We start from the raw sequence: 20,938 nt of genomic DNA on the forward strand, positions 1-20,938 counted from the left end.
GGGGGCAGCGCCAGCATGCAGAGCTGCCTAGGAGCAGCCAGGACAGGTCGCCGCCTGCGGGGAGCAACCCGAGGTGAGTGGCCCACAGATCCATGCCCCAAGTCCCCTCCCACATCCAAATTCCCTCCCAGAGCCTGCACTCCACACCCCCTCTCACACCCCAACCTCCTGCCAGCCCCGCGCCACCCAGACTATAAAACGGTGTTTCAGTGAATATCAGAAATGCTGGTTTATAGAGCTTTCCAGTTGAAGTGCCAGATAAAACAGCTTTTACTGTACCTTGAAATCTTACTTAGCAGAACGTTCCCTCTTCCCATTCTTTGCTGAGCTTTAGCTTTGCCATTATGGCACTTATATTGCTCTCTGGCACTATGCTGCAAGCAGTACCCTATCTGGCTTGCATATCAGTTTAACACATTTCCATTACCACTAAGGGCATCACGGTTTTTAAGTTTGTATTTCTCTTTTAATTTCTGCAAGTGGCCTGAAGAAATCCTATTAGCATGTGCCCTTTAAAGCAAATACCCTTTTCCTTAGATAAACCCCATGACGCTTGCAAAGATAACACAAGTGTGACCTTATCTAAGTTAAAGGATCATTCTGTTTAGAGCCAAAATTATCATATTTAACCCAATAAAAAAACAACTGAACCACAGATATATAATTCCAAGTTCCAACTCAGGCCTGGTAACTTGCGTTTCATTCTCATGGTGTAGGTTTATAGAACCTCTTAATGGTTTTATAGCTTTTGGCTCACTGTTCCTTGTTGAGTATGTATATAAAATGGATGATAATGCTAGGATTCTCTTGCACATGCTGCTGCTACCTACAAGGTCAGGTGGTGGTTTTACTCAGGTGTTTTGCAGTGTGATTTGTCTGCTCTGTGATCCCCATTCTTTTTGTCTCCTTTCTAGCACACCAGTGTTGAGAGCACAGCTTCACTCCAGCCCTCAACAACCTTTTCAACTGCTTCAACCTCAGCCACTAGCACCACATCTTCAGTGGTCAGCATGGCAAGCAGTATGAACACTACAAACAGCCTTGGCCTGAGCGTTACCAGTGTGTCTATGCCAGCTGCTTCTACACGGGCAGCTCCCTTAGTGTCTTCAGGTTCGCAATATTAACAAATCACATGAATAGACAGAGGACTTCAGTCTGCAGGGTTGTCAGTTGAGCACCACGCCAGCAATAACTACGCTAAGAAATATACACTCTTTAAAGACTTGCATTTTTCAGCATGCTTTACTTGCTGGCCTATGAAATAAAGTTGCCTGCTTTTGTGTGTTGGGAATATTTGATGGGTAATGATTAGTTTTTATGTAGCATGTTCCATCTTCAGAAAGCTTTATAGATAATAACCAGAGCTGCTCCTGATTTAGTAAATGTGGACCTGTAGAGAATTGGTTTGCAAACTAAGCAACATGGTCAGCTCTTGGCTTTATTCACATTAGCTTTTACTTCTCACTCTCCCCCTGCAGTCCAAGTTCATGTGGCAGAGTCAGAATCCACTGCAATTCCAGCCTTCATGACCCCATGCCAAAGCACTGCTGCCTTGGTGACTGAGAGGAGGCGGCTCTGGATTCATGTGTTGCCCATGCCACTGCAAATGGCTCTGCTGGGAAAAAGAATACCTGAAACAGCCAGGGCTATTCATTTTGTGTGGTGGTGGCAAGACTCGTCTTTTTCAGAGACAGGAGATGAGTTGTCTTGTGCTTAAATGGAAGCAGTACTGAAGTTCACTGCTAGCTTTGTAGTTCGCTTTAGCTGCCACAAGGAAATGTGATGGGTCAGGATATCCCTTAGGGGCAAGTGGTGAAGGAATGGGACATTCTGCCTGAATTGTATGCAGAAGCGTTTTTCTCTTCCCCTTCCACTCATACTGCTGGTGGAGATTCTAATGACTGGCCAGACAAAGTGCATTTCTCCCCCCATGGTCCTCAGCACAGCCCTGCTTCATAGCATGAGATCAAAGCTGCATTATGACCTTTCCTCTTTGCTCTTCCTAGCTATAGCTGAAGCCAGCAGTACCCACAAAAGAGAGCTATCATGATGTTGATGACAAGTGATTTCCAGCTGATTGGGTGGTGTGGGGGAGAGAGAATTGACAGCAGAGAGATTGCTATCTGTTGCAGTGAGAATGAGGCCTGGACTCCTCCTCTGAAAAGGGACTAGGGGAGGGAGCAATGGGTCCATAACCCTTTTCATCATTTTAGACTCCTAATAACCTGAGAACTAATCCACCAAACCCAGACTGATCTTTGGGATGGGATCATGTTCTGTACCTCTGAGCCCGTGTAGGATCTTTATCTCTTAGTATGTCCAGTCCCTTAGCTAGCAAGGTGTCTGTTATGGTGTTCAGGCCCTCTTTCAGGTATTGTTAGCTTCCAGTTTTTATTCACCATTCCTCTTTAGCAAATCTCTGCTGTCTAGACACCTTGATAGTTCAGCCTTCAGGGCAGGCCAGCAAACTTGTCTCAGGGCTGAAGCCTTTAGTTTGAGGCTTGTTAAAATTTTTGTATTTTGATTCTACAGGCAAAGCTCCCCCCAACCTGCCCCAAGGTGTACCACCCTTGTTGCATAACCAGTATATTGTGGGACCTGGAGGACTCCTGCCTGCCTACCCAGTAAGCAATTTCATTGTACCTGCCCTAGATTACTTATTCCTTGGTGCCAAAGGGTCCTCCAGACTCACCACTGTCTATGCCAGCGTGTCTCTTTTTTTGGCACGTGCTGTGTGTGGAATCCTGGACTTCTTGCTCCAGTGCTGAAGGGTATGGGAAGTATATTCTGTGCAGGTTTCCAATTCATTGCTAAAGTCAAAACTGACTTTGAAAATCCTTGATTATGGGTTTGATTCTGCTTCCACTGAAAAATGGGAGTTTCCCCAGGGACTTCAATGGGCTTATTATTAGGCCCTTTCAGTTGAAATAGAATCATCTGAGTTAAATGTTTGACTTTCTGGGATAGATTGGGTGTGCTGTGCTCAAAACCAGATTCGTGTCCTTTCACCTGTATTTTCAGATAGATGTCAGCATGCCTTGGAACAGACTTCATCTCAGAGCTGCACAATCTAGTCTCCTCAGTTGGACGCTCTGTCCTACCACTAGTTCTTTTCCTTCACTGAAGGGAGGGAATAGTCATTCCTCAGTTCTAACTTAGAAATGAATGATTGTATCTTGCAAACTTAAGGCCTGTTCACTGAATCTTGGAGCACCATGTACCGGGAGCAGTAATAGCAAACAATGCAAGTAAGAGGGTTGATTAACTCCTAGCTCTGAATGTCTTGTGGTTCAGTTTCTAGTAAACCGTGTGCCCTTGAGAACTGTACTGACTTCAGACCTCAAATCTCAGAGTGCCAATGATAATGGAAAATGAGGGTTTGTAATTGACATATCAATCAAACTTTAACCATGCTAGCCCTTGGAAATAGAACTTGATAGTACAAGATCTACGATAGCCTGGTGTTTTTAAAATAGGCTGGGTCTAGATTAATCTTGGTCTTAAAACCCACAGATAGACCTATATTAGAGAAAAGTGTTACAATGTCGTTGTATTTTTATCTGTCTTCAAGCAGATCTACGGTTATGACGATCTTCAGATGCTCCAATCCAGGCTGCCAATGGTAAGTAAATGAACGAAATGGCTTGCTTTCACTGTGCGTTAATCTTTCAGAGTAGTCGTTCTGCCCCGCAGAAACCACTTCAGTTTATGGTGATTTTTAAGAGCTTTTCTTGAGGCTGTCCTACTTCGATGAAGCTGTTGTTGATGTATTCTAGCTGCTCAAGTATCTCCTTTCAGTGCAATTATCTAGAAGGTGTAAGTTCCTTAAGATTCTTCTTTGAGTAACACTCCTATGGGTACTCCACTTCTGGTGCACATGTGCTTCTCGAACCCCTGACTGGAAATTTCTAACTAACGATGACTGGTCAGCTCTCACACGTGCCTTATGAATCATAGAATCATAGAATATCAGGGTTGGAAGGGACCCCAGAAGGTCATCTAGTCCAACCCCCTGCTCAAAGCAGGACCAAGTCCCAGTTAAATCATCCTAGCCAGGGCTTTGTCAAGCCTGACCTTAAAAACCTCTAAGGAAGGAGATTCTACCACCTCCCTAGGTAACGCATTCCAGTGTTTCACCACCCTCTTAGTGAAAAAGTTTTTCCTAATATCCAATCTAAACTTCCCCCATTGCAACTTGAGACCATTACTCCTCGTTCTGTCATCTGCTACCATTGAGAACAGTCTAGAGCCATCCTCTTTGAAACCCCCTTTCAGGTAGTTGAAAGCAGCTATCAAATCCCCCCTCATTCTTCTCTTCTGCAGACTAAACAATCCCAGCTCCCTCAGCCTCTCCTCGTAAGTCATGTGCTCTAGACCCCTAATCATTTTTGTTGCCCTTCGTTGTACTCTTTCCAATTTATCCACATCCTTCTTGTAGTGTGGGGCCCAAAACTGGACACAGTACTCCAGATGAGGCCTCACCAGTGTCGAATAGAGGGGAACGATCACGTCCCTCGATCTGCTCGCTATGCCCCTACTTATACATCCCAAAATGCCATTGGCCTTCTTGGCAACAAGGGCACACTGCTGACTCATATCCAGCTTCTCGTCCACTGTCACCCCTAGGTCCTTTTCCGCAGAACTGCTGCCGAGCCATTCGGTCCCTAGTCTGTAGCGGTGCATTGGATTCTTCCATCCTAAGTGCAGGACCCTGCACTTATCCTTATTGAACCTCATTAGATTTCTTTTGGCCCAATCTTCCAATTTGTCTAGGTCCTTCTGTATCCTATCCCTCCCCTCCAGCGTATCTACCACTCCTCCCAGTTTAGTATCATCCGCAAATTTGCTGAGAGTGCAATCCACACCATCCTCCAGATCATTTATGAAGATATTGAACAAAACGGGCCCCAGGACCGACCCCTGGGGCACTCCACTTGACACCTGCCAACTAGACATGGAGCCATTGATCACTACCCGTTGAGCCCGACAATCTAGCCAGCTTTCTACCCCCCTTATAGTGCATTCATCCAGCCCATACTTCCTTAACTTGCTGACAAGAATGCTGTGGGAGACCGTGTCAAAAGCTTTGCTAAAGTCAAGAAACAATACATCCACTGCTTTCCCTTCATCCACAGAACCAGTAATCTCATCATAAAAGGCGATTAGATTAGTCAGGCATGACCTTCCCTTGGTGAATCCATGCTGACTGTTCCTGATCACTTTCCTCTCCTCTAAGTGCTTCAGGATTGATTCTTTGAGGACCTGCTCCATGATTTTTCCAGGGACTGAGGTGAGGCTGACCGGCCTGTAGTTCCCAGGATCCTCCTTCTTCCCTTTTTTAAAGATGGGCACTACATTAGCCTTTTTCCAGTCATCCGGGACTTCCCCCGTTCGCCACGAGTTTTCAAAGATAATGGCCAAGGGCTCTGCAATCACAGCCGCCAATTCCCTCAGCACTCTCGGATGCAATTCGTCCGGCCCCATGGACTTATGCCTCCTTGTCTCAGGCCATGTCTACACTACGGGGGGAGATCAATCTAAGTCAGGAGTGGGCAAACTTTTTGGCCCGAGGGCCACACCTGGGAATAGAAATTTTATGGTGGGCCATGAATGTTCACAAAATTGGGGTTGGGGTGCAGGAAGGGAGGGCGGCTCTGGTTGGGGGTGTGGGTTATGGGGTGGGGCTGGGGATGAGAGGTTTGGGGTGCAGGAGGGTGCTCCATGCTGGGATCAAGGGGCTTGGAGAGCGGGAGGGGGATCAGGGCAGGGGCAGGGAGTTGGGGCTTGGGGAGAGGTTCAGGGGTGCAGGCTCCACGTGGCACTTTCCTCAAGTGGATCCTGGAAGCAGTGGCATGTCCCTTCTCTGGCTCCTAGGCATGGAGGGCCTGCGACCCTCAGAGTGGGGCAATGTCGTGGCTTCTGGGAGCTGCTTGAGGAAAGCGCTGCGTGGAGCCTGCACCCATGGTGTGGCCCCCAGCTGGAGCAATGGAGCGGGGTCAAGCCACGTGGTGTGACACCCCCCCCCAACCCAGCTCCCCAGCGGGAGCTCATGGGCTGACTTAAAACAGCTCATGGGCCGGATCCTACCTGCGGACAGTAGTTTGCCCACCCCGATCTAAGTTATGCAACTTCAGCTACAAGACTAAAGTAGCTAAAGTCGATGTTCTTAGATCTACTTACTGGGGGGTCCACACTACGCGCGCTTCTCGTTCAGGTGAAGTACAGGAGTTGGTGGGAGAGTGATCTGTGATCAATTTAATGGGTCTTCACTAGACCCATTAAATCGACCACCGATGCATTGATCACTGCATGTTGATCACCCAATAAGTGTAGACAAGCCCTCAGGCACCGAAGCTATGTAGTGGTGTGCGGGTGAACTGCCCTCAGTTCCTTCTCTACTGCCTCGACCTAGCGCGTACTTGGCCTTCTGTTTTTATTGCAGTTAGGTAGATTATAGTTGTAGATTAGTGTTTAGTATTTACTACAGTTAGTTTTTAGGTGTGAGGATTGTCTTTCTTTTCCTCCAAGCAATGTGTCTTCTCTTGGCAGGGCATTACTAGCTCACCAGGCTTCAAATGCTGCCTGTCTTGCTGGGAGACTATACCGATAAGCAATGGGCACTCCAAATGTGTCTGTTGCCTGGGGCAGTTCCATGTCTCTTAGGAGTGTTTCTTTTGCTTGGCACTTAAGTCCAGGGCAAGGAAGAATAGGGAGATAAAGCTCAGTCTGTTAGCCATAGAACGATCTCTTCAACCATCCTCTGAGCTAGATCAGGAGATTCTCCCCTCTCCTCCATCCCCAGACAGATCTGGTACCCCGTCAGCCTCTGGGCATGCTTGCCTAAGCAAGAGAAATCTTTGGAGCCCACTGGGAAGACTCACAGAAAGAGAACCATGGACTCCCACTCTAAGGAGCAAGATCCCTATTGAGATGCTTGGTGTCTCAGAGTACCAGTGAGGCCAAGGACTCGTCCTCCGGTACCTACATGACTGTGAATCCCCAGAGCTCTGAGAACAAGAAGCATGGCTCTGATAGCGTACCGGTATCTTCCACCAGGAAGGCAAGCACAGGATACCATCAAGTTCTACCCTGCCATCCGTACCTATGCATCCCACTTGGCCATTGGTGCTATCATGCGCCTTAAGCCAGCTTTCGGTACCAATGCAAGCAGCTAAGCCAGGGGTGCCTGTGCAAGCCATACCCTCGGTATTAAGGAAGCAACAGCGCCAGACATCTACAGTTCCAGCGGTACGCCCATCATTGTCAGTACTGTCGGCTTCGGCTACGGCGACCTCACTTATGGCATCGGTACTGGGGTCCTTTCTACTACCACCGAAATTCTGATACTCGAGGGAACTCTTGGTGTCAGATGAACCAGAGTCCATCAGAGTTGTTGACAGGTACTGTGCATCTCTCGGTACCAACAGTGTGGTCTCTGAGCGGCCATCCTGTGGCACAGGGCTCTCCTCCATCTTCAACAGCTGCCTTACTCCCCCCATGGGAGGATATGGAGGAAGACAACTTCCAAATGGTCTTTTTGACTTCAGTGATGGGTTTTCCTTCATACCCATTTGGGAATCTGCTTTTGGTCAGCGGCAGGAAGGACCTTGTGGGTCACCAAGGGAAATGGAACCAGCCTTGCATGCTAATCCTGCTTTCTTATGGAGCCCTGCAATGGCTATTTTGGGACTCATGGGCTGACTGTCAGTAGCAATGTACCAAACTAGTACAGTACCTCAGGGAGACCAGGGTTTCATATCTTCCCCTCCCCGTCGACCACCCCCACAGCTGGAGACATTTGAGGAGCAGGAGAGTAGGGCAGATAAAGAAGCAACTCCTCAGACTCCCATTTCATTGTTGTTGCAGGATGAGGCCTCTATGCCTCCACTACCTTTCATGGCCAACGACTTCAGGCAGCTTCAGGACCTCATTAGAAGGGTAGCAGACACTCAGCAGATCACTCTGGAGGAAGTCAAGGATCTGCAGCACAAACTGCTGAATACTTTGCAGTCAGCTACACCCTCCAGAGTGGGGCTACCTATTAATGAGGCTCTCCTCACCTGGCTAAGATGGTGTGGCAAGCACCTGCCACTATTCCACCAATGTGCAAAAAGGTGGATAAGAAACACTGTGTGCTTAAGGATTCTGACCACCACCTAACTCCCTAGTGGTGGATGCAGTGAATGAATAGGATAGGCGGCACTTTTCAAGATCTATCCTCATGACAAGGATCAAAAGTGGCTGGATCTCTTTGAATGAAATTCGTACTTGTCCTCAACTTGTCCTGCAGTTCTGGATCACAAACTATTAGGTGGTCATAGCCAACTACTACTTTACTAATTACAACAGGCTTGCAGCCTTTACTGAAAGCTCGCACACGACTTAGAGGAACAATTCCAGTCCATAGTTAGAGTTATTGGCCAGAACGGTTCTCCAAGTGTCCCTATATGCTGTAGGCACTGCTGCCAGATCTATCGCCACAGTGAGGTAGTTATGCTCAGGACGTCATGACTCCAACTTTCAGGGTTTCCAAGAGAGGTTCAAAACACAGAGGACTTCTTCTTTGATGGTCATAAGCTCTTCTCAGAGACAATGAATGACTTCCTGCACACGTTGAAGGGCTCCAGGGCTGCCCTGTGTTCCCTAGGCATTGGACACACTTACAAGCAAGAAACGTTTCAGTAGTTTTGAGTGCCCAGAGGTCATGACCTATTCAGTTCTTGGGGTACCTTAGATCTTGGGAAGGCTTTAGAAAGAGGGAGAGATTTCAGAGGAATAGAGCTGCCCAACTGCCTTCCCCAACCACCCAGGCATCATCTAAACAGCAGTTTCGATAGGTTGGTCAAGGGTTCAAATCCTCCCACTCCTTTGGATGTACAGTGGGGCCTTTTAGCCCACTTCCCTCCCTTTGGGGACTACCTTGTCCATTTTCATCTGGAACCACAGACTAGTGGGTCTTGGAGATGATAACATTGAGCTATACCATCCATTTTATGACAGGTTTCAGAGTAGCAGCCGTGTTAGTCTGTATTCGCAAAAAGAAAAGGAGTACTTGTGGCACCTTAGAGACTAACAAATTTATTAGAGCATAAGCTTTCGTGAGCTACAGCTCACTTCATCGGATGCATTTGGTGGAAAAAAAAAAGTTTTTCCACCAAATGCATCCGATGAAGTGAGCTGTAGCTCACGAAAGCTTATGCTCTAATAAATTTGTTAGTCTCTAAGGTGCCACAAGTACTCCTTTTCTTTCATCCATTTTATGTCACTCTCTCCCATCCCTCTTCAGGGATCCCTCTCATGAGCTTCTGTTGAGGCAAGAGGTGGACTCTCTTCTCTGACAGGAGCAGTAGAACTGGTCCCCTTCCCTTCTATTCAAAATATTTCCTAGTGCCAAGGAAGGACAGAGGTTGAAGGCTGATCGTAGATCGAAGACTGTTGAACAAGCTTGTAAAACCTCGGAAGTTCAGGCTGGTGATTCCGGCAACTATAATACCTTTACTGGATGAAGGGATTGCTTTTTGGCCCTCGACCTACAAGACTCCTACTTTCCATATAACTATATGCCGACTGCACAGGAAATACCCACTATTTGCCATGGGCCAAGATCATTTCCGGTATCAAGTACTCTCTTTCAGCCCCTCCTCGGCCTCAAGGATATTATCGAAGGTTCTAGCGGGCGTGGCGGCTTGTCTGCTGCAGGAAGTGATCCTGATCTTCCCATACCTTCACGACTTGTTACTCAACGGTTGCTCCTTTGAGGCAGTGTTGGCTTCCACTCACATGGCTCTTGCTCTGTCCAGGTGTTGGGTCTACAGCTGAAAATAAAGAAATTCATGCTGGTACCAGTACAAAGGATACAGTTTATTGGGTTGTGCTTGGATCACTGACAGCCAAAGTATACCTCCCTTTAGACAGATTTTTGATCTTGTCAAGTCTGGCAGAACATTTCAGGAGACCACAACAAGGAATTGTCTTCAACTCTTGGGCCATATGGTAGCTTACACCCTTGTGGCCAATCACACAAGGCTGTGCCTCCACTGCTTCCAGGTTCAGAACAACTGACTCTTTGAAGACACAACTTGGACAGGCAGGTGATGGTCCCCTTGCATATAAAGAACTCCCTAAATTGGTGGAAGAAGCAACTCCACGTCTGTGCGAGCGTCCCTTTCTGTCACCCAGCCCAATCAGTAACTCTCTGACGCATCCCTGTTATGTTGGGGAGCCCACCTGGAGAGACTTGTGGTTCAGGGCACATGGACAGACCATGAGGCTAGTCTCCACATCAACCTATTGGAAATCAGGGCAGTCAGGAACACTTACTTCCATTTCCTGCCCCTCATCAGGGGCAAGGCAATCAGGGTCATGACCGACAGCCCATCCTTTACCTCCTTCAACTGTGTCTATCCGTCAGTCAAACTCCTGACCATGCCTCATCTCCTGTCTCATGATGCAGGTTGCGTGTATCGCCCCAACCTAGTAGTTTTATGCCTCAGAGTGTGGCTCCTGGTGGCTCTGGGGAATAGAGGCTTCCTGCTTTATGGAGGTACAGCTGGTGTTTGTTAAAGAGTAGAAAACATCGGCCCACACTACCTACCTGCAGCAACGGAAGAGGTTTGTTTATTGGTGTGGTGGTTACCTCCAGCCTGGATTGGTTCCCCTTTCCCTCCTCCTAGACATCTGGGTGATCCAACAGTTCAGTCAAAGTACACGTAGCCCCCACATTAGACACCCCACTCCATCCTTGGACCTCAACCCTGGTTCTGAACCACTTCATGAGACCTCCATTTGAACCAATGGCAACCTGCTCCCTTCTTCATTTATCTGTGAAGAGGGCCTTCCTAGTTGCCATCATGTTGGCTCATAGGATGAGATTGGAGCTGATGAGATTGGAGCCTTGATGGCAGATCCTCTCTCCCCTTCTTCCCTCCCCTCCCATGTAATGATCTTTAATGATACGGTCTCTTTATGCCACATCTTGAGTTCCTACCAAAGGGCACATCAGATTTTTATCTTAACCAGTCTATCCATCTACTACCATAGCAGTATTTTTTTCCCAAAACATCATCCTTCTCAGCTGGAATCCTATTTTCATAATCTGGACATTTGAAGGGCCTAGTGCTGCTTAGTCCTACCCAGATTGCCTAGACTTTTCATCTCTTTTGAAGATAAATCTAAAGGGGCTCCTAGCTCTGCGCAGACTTTTGAGATGGATATTGGGATGTATCTTTCCCTGTTAAGAGTCTGCAAGTTGTCACACATCTTCCATCCCTTGTGGATCTGGTGATATCCAAGAAGTCTCTAATTTTGCTTCCAATTCCATCCATTATATTTCTGCCCTACCTTTGTTTTCCCTGAAAACTGTTATTTCCAGTCAGATCATATTGTGTCTCTCTTCTGTGTCTTTCCTTAGACTGGCGATGCTCAGACTGAGGCTCGCAAGCTGCAAGTGGCTCTTTAATGTGTGTCCTGCAACTTTGTAGCACATGATAGTAAAACTGTGTGATTTAATTAACCAATCAGGATGCTTTTACGATGTTAAGCAATTGTAATTGATAAAATAATACTTGGTCAGTCATTTTGCTGAGAGAATTATATTTTTATATATATAAAGTAAATGAAACCATGAATTCACACTACTGCCGTTCTTTTGGGTAATGTTAATCGCTAATTTGGCTCCTTGAACCACTGAAGGCTGAGTATCACTGCCCTAGACCAATACAAGTTACATTCAACTCATAAAAGTTGTGAGGCTCACAAGAGCATAGGGATGTTAATTATGCTACAGAACACATTCATTCCAACCAGTTCCTCAATTATTTAGCCATACTTTTATTTTAAAAATATAAATAGTTATAAATATATAAATATATAAATAAATATATATGTGACAGTCTCCATTCCTACAATCAGGATAAGTTTGACAATGCACAAATAAAATAACAATTGCAAAATATTTTTCTTCTCCACCTGTGTCCAGCCTCTAATATATTTCTTAGCTTTTGGATGAGACTCCGCACACAGTATGTGAAGTACATTCATATAGTTCTCTAGCTTCTTTCCTCTTCAGAGCATTTTAAACAATCAGCTCCACCCGCTGAAGTGTATGGTATAATCCCCATTTTACCAATGGCAAACTGAGTCACATACATTGATTTGAAAAGGGCCACGAAGTCCGTATCAGAGTTTAAGCTTGAGGTCAGATGGTTTCTTGCTCCCAGTTCGCTGCTTCACCCAAACTTCTCAAATGTTCATAGTAAAATGTTTGTCGCCTAGTTTTGCATCCTCACTGTGAGCTTATGAATATATTGAAAACACCTCTGCCCTTCCTCTCTGACAATCTCCCAGGCACAGGTGCTGTATTTCTTCTCCTTAAGAAAATCTTGGATCCTCTGGAAGTATTTCTTCAGTCTCAGAATGTTGCTCCCTCCCTTTTTATGTAGGCATGCCTCGAGGCGCTCAGTCTGCAGTGAGAGCCCGTTTAGGAACCTCTTCACTTTTCTTCTTTCCCAGCCAGTTTGGGGTAGGTTCCTGCTAAAGATGCCAAAGAGCTGCTGGAGAATTTCATGGACAGACATCTTGGCTTGTTGTAGAAATTCGGGCTTCAGAATCTTCTCAGGAAACTGGAAGGTTGTCTTGTCTTCCAGACACTCCAAAGGAAACTTCGCACCCATGTTTGTCAGCAGTTGTAGACTGTACCAGTTAAATTTGCTTTGCTGGTGATGAAGCAGGTTACAGTCCAGTGACATGACTCCAGTGGAGAACAGCAGTACTAGGCAAATCTGCCACAGGCATCCTTGAAACTTGGTAGCCATGATAACGTTTCACACGGTTTATGCCAAAGTACTTGTAGCTTGTTGGATGTCTGCGGTCTACTGTGCATGCCTTCCATGTCCCTGAATTTATTTGGTGGGATGTTTTTCCTTTCATCATTTTCTGGTTCTCTAAAATTTCCCTGTTTTCATTTTCACTTTCCAACTGGTGACACTTAAGTGTTTTCTGACACTTCCATACCAATGCCCATATTTTCCCCCAGGGATGTTAAACATCTCCTCTCTGCGCAGCATTATTAGAGGCCCTGGATGTTTGACCTCTGACCTTTGTGTGCTCTGTGCAACATGTACTGCTAAACTACATTCTGAAGTATTTAAACAGCTCAGGCACTAGGGTTCTTAATCATAGTCATATAGCCTAAATTGCTGAATCTCTCAGATCTGAATGAGTCAGTTCTCTTTGACTGTGGAACCACAATTCTTTTTGACTCCTGAACCTCTAGAATTTTCCATACAGTTTTGTTCTTTTTTTAATAGGAAATCTGAATTCTTTCAGGCATGTGACATAGACGTATGACTACAGCCTTCCTACCTGTCAGACTCTCAAGCTCAGCAGGGATACATGGGATTGGTATTTAAATTCCAGATCTTTGAAGAGATTTGAGGGCTTTGTATGGAGCGCTGCTGGTGATTCAGTAGGTGTCAGGTTCATCCCTAGGCATTAGAGGAGTTGCTTGGAGGAGGCCCCTTGGTGGAAACAATGTAATTATTACTCTCCTGGAAAATGGGGTGGTCTGTCTAGGGCTCGCTGGGGGCCCAGTCTGGACACTGTGATCCACCGTTGGTGGTGCGCTTCCCTTTGAGTCTCTGCTGCACCAGTGTCTGAGTGTATACATAATGTCTCAGGGTCATTGTACTGTTGGCAGTGCTGCCTTTCAGATGAGCTGCAAAACCAATGTCTTGGCCATTTGAGGTCCTTACAAATCCTGAAGTAACATCTACAAAGGAATGAGGTGATTTAACCTTTGGTTTTTGGCCAAATTCTGAATGAGGCAGTTACGTTCTACCTCTGTAAATTCCTACTTTTAAATTGAAATATGTTTAATAATAGGCTGGTAGTACACAATATGAACATATAATATTCAAGATAGTCCAGGGAGATTTACTTTGTAGCTAAAGGACCACTGTCAGGTGTTTCAGGATCTAAATTGTAGGCTTTCTTTTTAAATGTCTTATAAAATATATTGTATGTAGTGGTGTTGTAGACATATTGGTCCCTGGAAAGTAGAGGGAGAAGGTGGTTCAGGTCCAACTTCTCTTGGTGAGAGAAAGGAGCTTACACAGTGAAAGTTTTTTCTTTCACCAACAGAAGTTGGTCCAATAAAAGATATTATCTCACCCTCCTTATCTTTATAAAATATATTGAATACAGTACAACCCCATTTATCTGACCCTTCATTATCCGGCTCTCTGTATTAACGAAACAACCAGCACATGTAGGTCTAGAAGCGGGAGATCTCTCCTGTAGCCGCTAGATGGCGCTGCAGCCTTGCACTTTCCCATTCTCTGGATTATTGGAATTTTTGATGATCCAATCTGGCCCTGGTCCCAGTAAGATCTGATAAATGGGGGTCTGCTGAATTTATCTTCTTAAAAACTAATCCCAAACAAAGAGTTTCATGGATTTAAAACTTCCCTTCTGTGGCATTTGCAGCCCAAGTTTTGCTGCAGTGTGACAGTTCATGAGCTCTAGAAAATGAAACTGATGAAAAGGAAAGTGAAATTGATGGCTCACTGTAGAAACTTGGGAAGGGGAAAAGTGAACAATCATCATAGATGATGAAAGGTAAATTATTTTAAAAATCCTTTTTCTAAATCAAGCATATTGGAAACATAAATAAGAATTTGTATTAAAATGGATGAGGTTTAAGCTACTGTACTAATGTTCTTTTAAAGAGCACATTTGTAAACTAGACATAATGAGAGCAACGGAGGGGAGACAGTCCCCAGCCCTCACCGGTTAAACGGTTGTTACACAGTGAGATTGTGGTAACTCACAATCTCTGCAGTAATAGCAACCCAAGAAGACTACAGTGCATTATATTGGAGTAAATGGCTTAGTGTGGTTTAGGTTTTTGCTTTTGTGTGAGTCATTCAGTTAAATGTCTAGATTAGAAAGAGGAGCAATGCAGTAAAAACTATATACTTGTCTTTCATCATCTGTGAGCATTAGCATAACAAACTCCTGCCAAGACTAGAGGGGGGTGGGGGGAATCCTCTTTGGAGTTCCACCTTGGTACAACTCCCTGGGATAATAGACGTGATGGTAAACTTTAGGGCCAGCAAGACTAGCAGAGGGGAGGCAAGCAATTCCGTGCCCCTGACTTTCCTAACAATTCCTACAGTTTTGGAGCACTAAGTCTAGACATAGGGGTGCTCCAGCCAGCTCTGAATGTGCCCCTTCTCCATACCCACCTACATATCTCCAGTATGCATACAAAGGTTTCTCTCTAATATCTTGTGGGATTGGTGGGGTCTGATGCCATTGGAATAAGTTTATCGTGATTCCTTTAATAGTCACTGATGTAGCATCAGGCCAGCCTTTCCCAGATTAGATAGCATTGCTCCATTATTTACCTACTAAATTGCTCTGTCTTCTTGGGTAACTGCATTGCTGCTCCATATCTGTGTTTGAGCCCTTTGTGTAACCTTGATATCAGACCTGTAGGGTCTGTGTTTTGTGATAGCGTGGACTTGGCTCTCATCAATGGCACATCAAATGCCACATTTTGTGGGGCCAAGAACATAATGCCTGAACTGTTTTTAAGAACAAAAACACGTGCCCCCCTCAGTCTCATGTGGTTGAATGTGGATTTGCTTTATAAACAACTCACGCTTTCCTCGTGGGATATTTGTCTGTGCTGTTTCTCTTGTGACTTTTTTCATGGGGCAAGTGGGGGTGAAGGAAAATCTGGATTTTCCTGTAATTGGCATGAAAGACAATGGGATGTAATATCCTTCCCAACTGTATTTCACAGAGGTGCCCTCATACAGGGGTGTGTGTGTGTGTATTTGTTGTCCACCTCATCTAGGAAGGTGACTGTCCCCAACGGATATCTGGAATGTAAGTACTGACCTAGCACCTTTCAGATTTCCCTTGAAACTCTATCTGTTGTTTCTCTTGGAGAGAGATGGTCAGGGTAAATATCACTTTAATTTGACATAATCCGTTGGGATTTTAGCAGCGGATTTGTTAGTCTCTCATTAAAGTTATTTCATATTAGCTTGGAAATGACACTGTCACATGGGATTACAAACTGGAAGATTGGTAAGCAAGGATAATGATAAATATCAATGGATCTAATTGCAGGAAGGTGTCCGGTTGGTATTAAAGGGCTTTATTACATTTTATCTTATTGAGTGTTCCTCAGAGATGGAGAAGAGCGTATGGAGAGCATGTTCATGATGGTCACAAATGATACAAAATTAGGAGGTGCTGGGAGCTCAAGTGAGGACAGATGTGTGTGATCCAAAGGAACAAAGATTAGAAACGTGGAGAAAAATACTTTCCCAGCATCGATAAGTGCAAGATAATATATTGGGGAGGGTGTCGGGGGGATGGGAATAATCTGAAGCAAATCTATTCAGTGGCAAGAAGGGGCATGTCAAGCTGTAATACTGAAGGGCAGACTTAGGGGTGAGGAGGACAAGGAGGCATGAAGTATGAGAGCAGAACAGCCTAATGCAGTTTTGGGTTACATATGCATAGGCATTTTGTAGGTACGATGCGGGAGATGGAGGAGCATCTGGAAGCAGCTGTCTAACTTTAGTCTGTGGAAAGGAAAAAGTTTCTCTTTCTGTGGGAACACGGCACAGTGGGGTGGGTGGAGGGCTTTTTGGGTGGACGGTGAGAGTGCAGGTTGGCTGAGAAACATGGACTGGGGCTGCTGGTGGGGTTGTTATGGAGGGGCAGAAAGTTGGGAAAAATTGTAATTTACACAGTGCTTCTTGGGTGTCTTTCTGCTTGTGGGTCCTGACCCTTTAGGTGCTACTGTAATAGGAATAATTTAAATATCTTAAAAAAAGATATATTAGAATTGGACAAGGTTCAGAAAAGGGCAACAAAAATTATGAGGGGTCTGGAACGGCTTCTGTATGAGGAGAGATTGATAAGACTGGGAGTGTTCAGCTTGGAAAAGAGACAACTAAGGGGGGATATGATTGAGGTCTATAAAATCATGACTGGAGTAGAGAAAATAGATAAGGAAGTGTTTACTACTTCTCATAACACAAGAACTAGGGGTCACTAAATTAAATTAATAGGCAGCAGATTTAAAACAAATAAAAGGAAGTATTTCTTCACACAACACACAATCAACCTGTGGAACTCCTTGCCAGAGGATGTTGTGAAGGCCGAGACCATAACAAGGGTCAAAAAAGAACTAGATAAATTCTGTTAACCAAGATAGGTCCATCAATGGCTATTAGCCAGAATGGGTGGGAATGGTGTCCCTAGCCTCTGTTTGCCAGAAGCCGAGAATGAGCGACGGGATGGATCACTTGATGATTATCTGTTCTGTTCATTCCCTCTTGGGCACCTGGCATTGGCCATTGTTGGAAGACAGGATACTGGGCTAGATGCACCTTTGGTCTGACCCAGTAGGGCCATTCTTACGTTTTTATATCCTCCATCTGGGGTGGTAACACTCTAATTGTGCCCCTTTAGCAACTCCCTCACTGGTCATTTTAATGTGTTTGCACCATTTCATAGGTAATGTCTGGGATTTTCTACAGCAGTGCTTGTGTTACAGAGCTGGAACGCTTGTCACCAGCTGAGGAATGGCTTTTCAGGAGAAATCATTACATGTGTTTAAGAAACAAGCGTTCTGTAGAGCTGGGGATTCAAGGGCTGCCACTCCAAATTTTCAGCTCTGCCACAGCCTGCCTGGATAAGATTCTATTCATGCGTCCCTGATTTTGCACATTTGGCAGGAGGGAAAAATAAATCCATTCACCCATCCCAGTGTTGTTGGGAATCTTCTTTTTTTTGTGAACCTTTGCATGCACATAAGGCAGCATTCATAAAACAGGCTGGCTCTGTTATGCATTTGAGTATTAATAAATATTGTCTTTTTCAGGATTATTATGGAATTACATTCCCTGCTCCTGCAACCTTGACAGGCAGAGATGGGAGCCTTGCTAACAACCCATACTCAGGTTAGTAGTAATTCAAGATGGGGATGATGGTTGAATAGAAGCATTGGTTTTGAACGTAGGGCATGCTGCTAGGGCCAAAGGAGCAATCCTGGCTGCCTCTCTGCAGGTAGCTGAGCCGGCCAGTCCAAACTCGTTAGACAAGAGTAGAAATCGTAAGTGGCAACATTTCAGCTTCTGACAGTGGATTTCCTTAAGATGTTAACAGGAACATTCAGCCAATATCTACTCCATACACTAGTCCTATCATGTGAAAGAGGGATTTAACTTCCGAATTGTAGTCCATCCCAAAGCTAATGCAAGGTTGTTCCTTACGGTGCTGTATCTGGGTTTAGATGACTCAACTGATAGAACTCTTGCTACTGGGAAAGTATTTGCAGCCTAATAACTCTTCTTCTTGGTATTCAGTCTCTTTTGCTCAGCGTCAATCTGTTACTCTTGGTTAGACCCTTTCAGACCTCTCTAAATGCCTCTCTGACTCCATGCCATGCCATTCCATTCTATTCCATTCCTGTAGGTGCTACCACAATACAAACAATAACTATGGATCTCTGCCTCCACACCCCCGGAAATTGATGAGTGCACTGCCTTGGAGGCTGTCCCCAGGACACTAGTGTGGTTAGGTTTCTTGTTCAGATTGCCTAGTGCTACTAGAAGGCCTCTTGTAGGCTAATAATCAAATTTCCTTTCCTCCATCTTTAATTAGTTGGCTTCAGATGCAAGCCTGGCTTTCCTGACCTTTATCTGCTGTCTCCAGAGCTCTGGTGCTGTGGAGAACCAGAGATCTAATTGGTCATGCTTGGCAAATAGAGACTTTTCAGTGACTTGCATGTTTTTGTCAAAGGCCCTCATTCCTTTAGCCCAGGAGATGTTGCTTGCTAACTTCTGGGGGAGTGGTACTTTAACCCAATTAACTGTTTGCTGTTTGGCCATTCAGAACTTATGCTTATAGTACATTTAATGTAATGATCTAACACTCAGTGACTGAATCCCCCTGTGCAACAGGTAAATATTATCTCCATTTTGTCAGCAGGATAACTGAGGCACAGAGGGTTCTCTCTTGGCCAGGGTCACACAGTGAGTTGATGGAATGGAACCCAGGAGTCCTGGCTCTCAGTTCCTGCTCTCACCACTAAACTCTCACATCCTCTTGACTGTAGCACAAGCCCAGCCCCTGATAGTTTTTGCCAGTGCTGGAGAGCTGTGAAAGCAAAGGATGGGAAATGACCCTCCTGAAACAGCTGATGGTTTTTCTTGCAGGTGATGTAACAAAATTTGGCCGCGGGGATTCTGCCTCCCCTGCTCCTGCCACCACCTTGGCCCAGCCACAGCAGAATCAGACGCAGACTCACCACGCCACTCAGCAGCCCTTCCTAAACCCTACGCTGCCCCCAGGATACAGCTACACGGGGTTACCATATTACGCCGGCGTGCCAGGAGTACCCAGTGCATTCCAGTATGGGCCCACCATGTTTGTAAGTCATGGGAACTAAATCTTATGCTTATTAGCTGCCCTCTTTGTGCTTCTCTAGCTTTGCCTAGTGCAGTCCTGGCCCTTTAAAGTTCCCCCTATCCCGCAGGGCATTTCCGGTGAAATGTGGCTCAGCTTCCATGTGGAACTTCTTCTTTTGTATGGCAACTTGGCAAGCAACATTAAAGCTTGACATCCGCTCTGTGGCTTCCGTGTAGAATGACAGTGTCCATGCAGGACTGGAGGAATGTTAAAGGGCCAGGACTGTAATATTCTAACTTTATGTAGGCAATGGTGAGTGGTAGAGAGCTTCAGCAGAGATTGTTGATCAGTGTCAAAAATTCGTTGGGGCGAGGGGGGTGAAGATGATGGTTCATCCAGGAATTACAAATTTGAGCCCAATAGCATTACAGCAGCCCCTGATGGCCGCTGGAAAGGGAGGCAGAAGCTGAGTCAGTGGAGTGGGAGAGGCTGGAGAAATCAGTTAAGGGGAAGGGGCTATGGGACACCAATGGGAGACTGGGAGGCAAGGGGTTCCCGGTGGGAGGAGAAGGCGGTAGAGGGAGAAGTGCAGACAGAGTCTGTACAGGGCTTGGATCCATGCTTTGCACATTTTTATTATACAAAATAAATACCAGGCTACCTGAGTTATGGGGCTGTAATTCCACCAGTGTGTTTGGGTGACTCCGGTTTGTGATCTCCAGACTCATGAGGGAATTCATTGTTCACTGTTGGTTTTATAAATGTATAAAACATGCATGTTTCTTGGGGTGGAGATTACTTAGCAATTACGGAGCAAAGTTATCATGTATCCAAGCTTGGAAGTTACTGTCCTCATTTTACAAGAGGGGTAAACTGAGGCAAAGAAGCTCTCTCTCTCTCAAGGCTATACAGCAGTCAGGGTGGGAAGTTGGAGTAGAACTCATGGGTACTGGCTCCCAGTCCTGTACTCGGAGCACTAGATCTCACTGCTCTGAGGTACTGCGAAACGAATTGGGGATTTCCTGGCACTTTGTAAAGTCTTCTATTTCACAGCTGGGAGATGCAGTGCAGAGCTGCCAGCAGAGACACGGGATAACCTTCCCCACTAGATGGCAGTGGAAACTGGCTTTTATGCTGTTTTCTAACTGAGAATGCCTTTTGCCTCCAGGTACCTCCAGCATCAGCCAAGCAGCATGGTGTCAATTTGAACACCGCTTCCACCCCGTTTCAGCAGGCAAGTGGTTATGGACAACATGGTTATGGAGCAGGTAAGGGTTACTCCAGTGGACAGTGCATCTGTGCCATTTAATTTAATGTCCTCGGAGCTGCTTGCTCACGGTAGCACTATGTCTTGTCCATGTTGGCAGGCTATGATGACTTAACGCAGGGAACGGCGGCTGGAGACTACAGCAAAGGAGGCTACAGTGGATCATCTCAAGCACAAAACAAATCTGCTGGCACTGGACCTGGGAAAGGTAACAAATAAAGGGATCTGAGGTGC

The 20,938-nt window shown here is 45.6% G+C and overlaps 2 protein-coding genes across 2 annotated transcripts in view; one reads left to right on the forward strand and one right to left on the reverse strand.

Annotated features, from left to right (window-relative positions):
* Window positions 1-20,938, forward strand: part of UBAP2 (ubiquitin associated protein 2) — a 99,228-nt gene that overhangs the window by 72,765 nt on the left and 5,525 nt on the right. Inside the window, 7 exon segments of the mRNA XM_038401233.2 lie at window positions 915-1,110; window positions 2,533-2,624; window positions 3,575-3,622; window positions 17,909-17,987; window positions 19,245-19,459; window positions 20,606-20,705; window positions 20,805-20,912. Of these exon segments, the coding sequence (XP_038257161.1) occupies window positions 915-1,110; window positions 2,533-2,624; window positions 3,575-3,622; window positions 17,909-17,987; window positions 19,245-19,459; window positions 20,606-20,705; window positions 20,805-20,912 (838 nt within the window).
* On the reverse strand, window positions 11,817-16,811 carry LOC119855399 (interferon kappa-like). Its single transcript, XM_043514830.1, has one exon. It carries the CDS (start codon window positions 12,810-12,812, stop codon window positions 12,270-12,272), a length of 543 nt encoding a protein of 180 aa, XP_043370765.1. The 5' UTR covers window positions 12,813-16,811; the 3' UTR covers window positions 11,817-12,269.

This window comes from Dermochelys coriacea, chromosome 5, assembly GCF_009764565.3.
Source record: "Dermochelys coriacea isolate rDerCor1 chromosome 5, rDerCor1.pri.v4, whole genome shotgun sequence".
In the NCBI taxonomy this organism is placed as follows: Eukaryota; Metazoa; Chordata; order Testudines; family Dermochelyidae; genus Dermochelys; species Dermochelys coriacea.

Excerpts from the sequence above, each read along its gene's own strand:
- LOC119855399 (XM_043514830.1), bottom strand. The coding sequence starts at position 12,812 with ATGGCTACCAAGTTTCAAGGATGCCTGTGGCAGATTTGCCTAGTACTG.